This window comes from Sceloporus undulatus, chromosome 5 (genome assembly GCF_019175285.1).
Source record: "Sceloporus undulatus isolate JIND9_A2432 ecotype Alabama chromosome 5, SceUnd_v1.1, whole genome shotgun sequence".
NCBI lineage: Eukaryota > Metazoa > Chordata > Lepidosauria > Squamata > Phrynosomatidae > Sceloporus > Sceloporus undulatus.
The window spans coordinates 72,466,192-72,474,806 of record NC_056526.1 but is presented as its reverse complement, the minus strand read 5'-3'; the positions used below and the strand labels follow the sequence as shown (position 1 = coordinate 72,474,806).

General features: G+C 39.8%; 2 protein-coding genes across 15 annotated transcripts in view; both read left to right on the top strand.

The window, feature by feature from the left end:
- CADPS2 (calcium dependent secretion activator 2) overlaps window positions 1-8,615 on the top strand; it is a 372,843-nt gene that overhangs the window by 110,818 nt on the left and 253,410 nt on the right. The window lies entirely within an intron of this gene.
- On the top strand, window positions 5,703-6,960 carry LOC121930905 (RING finger protein 148-like). Its single transcript, XM_042467901.1, has one exon. The coding sequence runs from the start codon at window positions 5,867-5,869 to the stop codon at window positions 6,899-6,901; it is 1,035 nt and encodes a 344-aa protein (XP_042323835.1). The 5' UTR covers window positions 5,703-5,866; the 3' UTR covers window positions 6,902-6,960.

The following is an 8,615-nucleotide window of genomic DNA, read 5'->3' as shown; positions in this document are numbered from 1 at the left end:
GTTTTTAGTAGAGAATTATGGCAACCCTATTTAGGTGGAAATCAGGGCCAGAATACTTCAAGGGCAGCTCAGAGTATTTTGACAAATGTAGAGCCCCAAGTGCCATAGATGAGGATGGTTACACTCATATTGTGGGGAAAAGGACAGAATAAAACTCACAGGCTGCCACTAGTTAATATGGGTAAAGAGAGCAGAAAAACAACCAGCTCATAAAATAAACAATTCATTCATAATATAAAATGGGAGGTTCTTACATTGCTCAGCACATGGAGTCATCAACATGGTTTTGTAGTCACAACACAAACCAAACAGTTACATTCAGTACAAAAAAAGAATGAGTATTTTTTGGGGGGGGGGTTGACCTGTGAAGACAGGGACAAGTGTTACAATAGCGTGTACCTTCTCATATGAAATAAGGTGGTGTGTCTTACTTAGAGAATGCTGGCAGAAATATCCTTAAAAATTATTCATTTCTTTCTCCTTCTCTCTCCTTTTTAATATGTGTGAATTGGAGTAGAAACTTCATTGGCTCTGTGAAGTTGAAGGCTTTCATGGCTGGCATCCATAGTTTTTTTGTGGGTTTTTCGGGCTATGTGAATGTGTTTCAGAAGAGTTTATTCCTGACATTTCACCAGCATCTGTGGCTGGCATCTTCAGAGAATGCTGGCATGGAAGGAGTGGAGTATATAAACTGTGTGACCCTTGGTTGAGGAAGTGATTTACATGTTAATCTGTGTGTTGGTCTGTTGTTGAATGGCAATGCCTCAGGGTATCTATTTAATTAGTGATGCATTGTCTCTTGGGAACCCCTCACCCTGGGTGGCTTTCATTTGCGCTTGATGGGTTGTGATTTTGAGGTTTTTCAAGACTGGTAGCCAAACTTTGTTTACTTTAAGGATTTCTTTTTTCCTGTTGAAGTTGTATAGGTGCCACTGAAATCCACAAACAGATTAACTTGTAAATCACTTCCTCTCCACCAAGGGTCACACAGTATACATACCCCATTCACTTCCATGCCAGCATTCTCTGAAGATGCCAGCCACAGATGCTGGTGAAAAGTCAGGAATAAATTCCTTGTCTCTAATTGTGATGTCACAGTGGCTAGAGTTCTGTTTCAGATGTTACTTAGGTGATTGTTTTGAGTGGTGAGGAGCTGTTCAGTGAATTCCAGGCATGGAGTAAAGCAGCCATGTACTTGTGTGTGTACTTATTTCTGAGGCTGACCCTGTGGCATTCTACTATGGAAGAGAAGCCTGACATTTAGAGACATGTGGAAAGAAATTTTAATTGCCGCAGCAGTGTTAGTAGGTGAGCCGCCACCTGGATTTTTATTTTTTTGCCATTTGCAAAACACAGAAGAAGTCATGAACATTCAAGTTGATTGTAGAAGATTAATCTCCTGGAAACTAGCTTTCAACTTCTCCTTGCTGCTAGGATTTGGTTGCTCCGAGGCCTCAGTTCACTCCCTTTATAATACAAAGGAACCACTTTATGGTGGAAGGGGTGCCAAACCAGAAATATGCTACCAAAATTCGTACAAGGAGAGCTTCTCTTCAAAGAATATAGTTGACATGTTGGCGATACCAGAGGGAAAAGCTAAAGATGTCTTTGGGCCAGAGACTAAACACAATATACCACCTAACACAAACTACTGGGCAGCTTTCACTGTAACAGGAGGCTCTAGTTTTAAAGTCAACACGGCTGCAAGGATATGGGATACTGGTGGTGTCGTCCACAAATTCTGTGATCCCGACAAAGAGACTTCCTCTTTAATTCATCGCAAGAGAGGTCAGATTGCTGTCACCCTGATTCATCATCTGAAAAGAAACCAGTTTGCACTATTAGAGGCAATGATACAAGATTGTATCCAGGCAACTAGAAGACTTGTGCAGTACTCCTGGAAAACCTGTCCCTGTGCTTTATCTATCATTTTGGCATTTTCTGCATGCATACTAATGTACTATATTCCAAGGAAGATTATGATAAGACATGAAGAACAAAGAGTGGAGACAAAACAGAGAGTGAAGACTCAACCCTGGGAAGATGACTTCCACAAGTTTAAAAAAAATGAATTTGATCTAGCTGGAGAGACTTGTGCGATTTGCTTAGAGGCATATCAGTCTAGAGAAGTAGTATGCATTTTAATCTGCAAGCATATCTTTCACAAAAGATGCATTGACCAGTGGCTCCAAAAGCGTTGGACTTGCCCTATGTGCAACTGTTCTCTTATCCAAAACTAACTAAGAAAAGGAATCTTAAACTCAAGACTGCTTCATTTTGTGGCCCCATAGAAAGACTATGTTCTCTTCTCTAAACAGAACTACTTTTTTGCAGGAAGTTTTCAGAGCTACTGCCAGTTGTCAAGATTAATTAAAATCCTAAACATTCAGGAAAGGACTTCACAATCTGCAACTTTCCCCATGAAGAGTAAGCTTTTGCTCAGTGTTTATGTGTTGTGGGAGTGGATCAACAACCAACTGATGAAGCTTTTTAGTTCTAGAAATAAAGCATATATACATATATGAAGCATTCTGATTCCTCTTGTTATTGGTTCTGTTTTGGCAAGAAGTAAGCACAGGATTACCTTCTTGTACATTATCTGAATGTCCTTTGAAGGGCTTTGTCTTTTGGGAAATACAGTAGAGTCTCGATTATCCAACCTTCGATTATCCAACATTCAGGATTAGCCAGCGTCACTGCTCAGTGATTTCTTTACATTTTCAGAGGACTGAACTGTTTATAAAGTACTGTACTGTGTAAATCGCAGTGGCAGAAATAATGATTTAATTTCATCTGAGCTGAAATGGCCATTCAGTGTGGTCTTACTTGTTTTCATGTTTGTTATGATGACGGTTGACTTCATTTTTATTAAATATGTGTGTTTTTAGGTTTATAATTGTCTTCTACATAGGATGTTAGCTGCCATTATCTCCTTACCCTTCCTTCTCCCTTGGTGGTTTTTTTTTAAATTTCATTCCCCCAGATAACAGCAAGCCTGACTTCCTCATTGACTACCTCAGCTTAAAAGGAATGTAATTTCCCACCCCCCAAAGAATAGAACTACAGTTAGGCATAGTCAGTCAGATGGAGCTATAGGCTGTCACCAGGATTCTGGGTATCCTCAGAAATGGCTTGAACATTTTGCTGGAGAAGTTGCTTGAACATTTTGCAGATAAACAGCTAAACAACAATGCTATAAAATAAGTAGTAATGATTAAAGTTTTTTTCTCTCATAAAGAATAATTTCTGAGATATCGTCAGTATCTCTTTAACTCTAGAACTGTTGTAACACCCACACCCACACACTCTTGTTGCTGTTATTAACTACTTTCAATTTGATTCCCACTCATGGTAATCCTGTGAATGAGACATCTCCAAGATTCCCTGTCCCCCACTGTTCTGCTTAGGTCCTATAAATTCATACTGGTGAACTCACTAATTGAGTTTATCCATCTAGTGTGCAGCCTTCCTCTCTTGCTCCTTCCCCCACCTTTTTAGCCTTATTTTCCTTTCTAACATGTCTTGCCTTCACATTATATGTCCAAAGTATGATAGCCTCAGTTTGATTGTCTTGGAGCCCGTACAGACAGGCCAAAACAAAGCTTCTTTGGATCACTTTGGAGGTATGCTGTTTAAATGCTGCATGCATCCTAAGAGGCCAGAAGCTGCGCCAAAGTCACACTCCAGTCCTAAGGACTGGAACACAGCTTTGGTGCTGCTTCTGACCTCTTAAGATGCGTGTGTCATTTAAACAGCATACCTCCAAAGTGACCTGAAGCAGCTTTATTTTGGCCTGTCTTCATAGGCCCTTGGCTTCCAGGGAGATTTCAGACTTGATCTATTCAAGGACTCACTTGTTTGCCTTTTTGCTGTCCATAGCATCCTCAGCAATCTTCTCCAGCATCATATCTCAAATGAATTTATTTTCTTCTTATCTGCTTTCTTTAATGTCCAGCTCTCACATTAATACTTGCTGATACAGAGGAGGGAACTGGCAAAGCCACCTCTGAAGATTCCTTGCCTATGAAAACCCAACAAAATTCTTGGGGCTGCCATATGTTGAGAGGCAACTTGAAGGCATATGCACACACAAACACAAAATAGTAATCAAGGCAGCTAATGAACATTACTTAAAAGAAACCAAAATCATATCACTGCCAAATAACCAAGATCATCAAAACATTTTTAAAAGTCATGTTTCTTCATACCTGGAATGAGGGCCTACCTGTCTTTGAGTAACATTAGTATAAAAAACATTATTAAGGAGTCTTTATGGGACTTTATGGGAGTCTGGTATGGGAGGAGGCTCATAGAGGTGACACCATGAATTAAGTACACTGGGTAACACCAATCCTAGTGACGCCACTGGTACTAGCTTTAGCACAGGAGCACATGCCAGACCTCTATGCTTTATCTTTTGGTTGTATCTAGTGTATGGGCCCAGACAGACAGGAAAAATAAAGCTGCTTCAGGTCACTTTGGAGGTATGCTGTTTAAATGATGCATGTGCCCCAAGAGGCCAGAAGCTGCATCAAAGCATGGCTTTGGCATGGCTTTGGCATGGCTTTGGCATGGCTGGAGTGTTGCTTTGGCATGGCTTCTGGCCTATTAGGATGCATGCGGGCCCTATATTAGTGATTAGTGAAGGAGATGAACCTCAGACATAACACTGCTCTTCCTCACTTTCTGCTATGTTGAAAATTCTACTCTTCATGTTTCATTTATAGTGCAGTATAAGGCAGAAGAATTTTAAGAGGTTACTTCAGGCATTCATTTAGATGTATTTAAAACATAAATTATATTGTATATTTAATAAGTTTATTGATATGCTTATCCTGCAATCCTATATATGCTTACCTATAAATAAGCCCCTTTGAAGACAATGTGAATAACCTTTGAATAGACATTATAGTACGTAGTTGGAGGTTTTCTCATTACAGTATAAAACAAGTGGTTAGGTTGAGAAGAGTAATTGGGCACATACCTCAGAGATTGTCAATAAATCTAACTTACTTCTGACCATCCCATTTCCAGAAAATCTGAACATGCTGACCTCCCCATAGGGCTCTAAAGGATAAATCCAGTTAAATCCAGTATCAAAGGTTCTACCCATTTTCATTCCCAAGTCCTAGGCCTCAAAAGGAAACATCTGGAAAACGCATCAATAACTTTCCAAGATTCCTGTCTTTCTGCACTAACCTGCCAAAAGTGATCAAATGCTAATTATATACTGTACAGTTAAATCACAATTTTACAAATAAATAACATGAGGTAGAGTGGAATTTAATTTCCTCTTGCTTTGTCCCAGTTCCCATTCAGCATCACATAGTGTCAGGATGCTTCTGATCTTCTCTCTTTTCATCTGGGAGGGTGAATGGACCCTGCTCTGCAGTCTCTGCTAGGGGCATCACAAAGGGCATGACTTTGTCCATAACAAAGTTAAGGAACTCAGGTTTCTTACATTAAATACCAAAATATCCAATATAATATATATGGAAACTTTTTGTGTGTGTTATGAAGATCTTTAGATCTGTGTCTGTAGGAGAGGAAGAGATGTATATTTTGATTTTGAACAAGATTATGGAGGCAAGTCAATGTTAATTGGCAGAGGTATCCATGATGTCACAATTTCATTACTTAACAATGAACAACTTCATGGGAGGAAAGTTGTTTTCTCTCTCCTCTTACTGTCTGCAGGAAACCTTGACCAAATAGCTAAAGGCAGATAACCTCTTGAGTCATTTTCAGCACAGTTTTTGAGATGGATTTTTAACCTCTCCCCAGTAGCAACACTAAGTTGTCATGTATTGATGGCTTTCATTTTGTCCAGCACTACTGGTTCAGTGACTGCTCAGGAGACTCCAGAATGAACTTGGTAATACCTTTTTGCTTCCTGCACTTTGCCATCTACTTTTCTGTCATGACACACAGCTCAGGAGCTGATGCCTTTTGGATTGCTAACCTTAACATATCATTTTGGATAAGAAATCAAACTGTGTGGGAGATTGAAGAAAATGGAGTGTTTGCCAGGGGCTCTCCTTTGAAGAAGGTATCTGGAGTGGTAGTGCCTGCAGAGGGGATGCATCAAAATGCCTGTACTTCTGTAACAACTTTTAATAAGCCAGTACACGTAGACAGTTGGATAGCTCTCATCATGAGGGGCCAGTGTTCCTTTACAAAAAAGATCAGTGTGGCTGCAGAAAAAGGAGCTGTGGGTGTGATCATCTACAACTATCCAGGTACTGGTAACAGTGTGTTCCCTATGATTAACCTGGGAGTGGAAGACATTGTGGCGGTCATGATTGGCAACCTGAAAGGCATGGATCTTTTGTATTTGATTCAACATGGCATCCAAGTGATGGTAACCATTGATGTTGGAAAGCACTATTACCCATGGTTGACCCATTACATGGGTACTGTTTTTGTTTTTGCCTCAGTTGCTGTGGCATATTGCACCTTTTACTGTGCCAGGAGGCTGAGAACAGCAAGGAATCCAACACAGCGATGCCAACAGCTGCTTGCTATTAAAAAGGCTATTAATCATCTAGAACTCCGTACATTGAAAGAGGATGACAAAGAAGTGGGATTGAACGGAGAGAGCTGTGCAGTGTGTTTAGAAATGTACAAGGCTAAAGATGTAGCCCGCATCTTACATTGCAAACACTTTTTCCATAAAACCTGTGTTGATCCATGGCTTTTAAAGCACCAGACATGTCCTGTGTGCAAGTGGGACATGCTTGGGGCAGCGGAAGGTGTTACAACAGAAACAGAGCCATTGGTGGGTACTGAAATATCAAATGAAGCTCCTTCCATTATCAGTTCTTCTAATGAGGAAGCCTGCGAAGCACATGCACATGAAGGGATACAGAAAGGCCAAAAGACCCAATCTGTAGGCAGATAACTTTTCCCATTCTGTCTGCCTTATTCCCAAAGATCATCCTTAAGCATGTGTGAAATAAAAGTTCTACTTCTGTCTGTTTCCACAGCTTTTGTAAAAAACTTTTTCACTCCTTGTTATATATGATTAGTCACATTTTTAAGTTTATGAACTTCTTATATGATGGATACAATAAACTTCCTTAGGATTATCTTCTAAAAATGGAAATGTGTTCTGGAAAAGAATTTAAAAATAGAGTAAAAAGAGTAAAGGTGCTTTCCTTTTACAGTATAATGAGCAACAGTTTCCAGTTATTTTTAAATCTTTTAAGGACCTTAGTTTTATACTGTTGTTATCTGTTCTAAGTTGTTGTTTTTTTACTTTCCCCCCACCCCCAAGTAATGGAAAAGTAACAAGGAGTGCACTATGTAATGGAGTAAGTTAACTGGTTCATCCTTGTAATGAATAATGAGAGTGGGTTACTTTTTAAACACTGCAATAAGTAAAAGAATTAATATATTTTTTAAAAAAATTCCCAACTCTGTTCAGGGCAGATGTTGTTCTTTAGTAAATGGCCTACATTTGGGTGATTACAGAGAAAAAATATATTTGGGTGACATATTTTGTCTATTTCTTGTCTGCATCTCTTTTGCTTGTGTTTAGTAATTTTGCTCTATCCTTTTTTCACTTTAATCTGATTTTTAAAAATGATTTTAAAGATATTATTTAAATATATGCATTTTGTTTAAAAATACAGTCAGCCTTCCTTATCCACGTATTTTTATCCACGAATTCAAGCATCCACGGCTTGGAAATATTTTTTAAAAACTACAAATTCCAAATAGACACCCTTTTCCTTTTCCATTATATTTAATGGGACTTGAGCATCCACAAATTTTGTTATCCATGGGGGATCTTGAAACCAAACCCCAGCGGATAACAAGGGCCCACTGTATAATTAAAATGTGATGTGGGTTCTGTCACAGACATTAGAGAGGTACATAACCTGTGAATAACTATGTTCTGAGTCACCATGATAGGTGAAGAAGTTTGAATCAGGGTATTTTGAATTAGGAATCTGCTAAAATATTTAGCAATATCAATAATTCCTCAAGCAGCAATAGAGTAACATGTTTGGGACATGAGATAGAAAAACCCAGAAGCAAGTGCTTGGTTTTCTTCTTCACCTCCCACACCAGCTTTCCGGTTCATTACATTCTCATTTTTTCTTCTTCCATGATGGAAATTAAGTTGATAGGCACAAAGTCCACAAAGGGCCAAACATTTAAAAGAGCGACTTCCAGCCACTCTGGGGGCATGGCATTTAGATGACACATGCCCCCAGAGTTGCTGGAGGCCATGCAGAAGGTGCATCCAGCCAGGAAAAGCCAGCTGCAAAGGGAGCGAAAAAAACGTCCGTTCTTTGCTGGCATCCCATTTGGGACCACGGCAGCAGCCCGGATCAGGATCGGGCCCATGTGGTCCCTGCAATCCCACATCAATCAGGATGGGAGCAGCCTCTGGCTGCTCCTTTTGCCCCATTTCCATGACCCCAAATTCTCTGTTCAAGATGTGCTCAGCTTCATCATGATTGCTGTGTTGTCTGTCCTTTAGACCAAAGTCTGAGACCTGTCTTTTAGCCTAGGGGTGGGAACCAACCTCCAGATGTTGTAGCACTACAGCTCCCAGGATTCCTCACAATAAATTAATGCTGCCTATTGATTAATGGACAGACCAC

Excerpts from the sequence above, each read along its gene's own strand:
- LOC121930905 (XM_042467901.1), top strand. The coding sequence starts at position 5,867 with ATGAACTTGGTAATACCTTTTTGCTTCCTGCACTTTGCCATCTACTTT.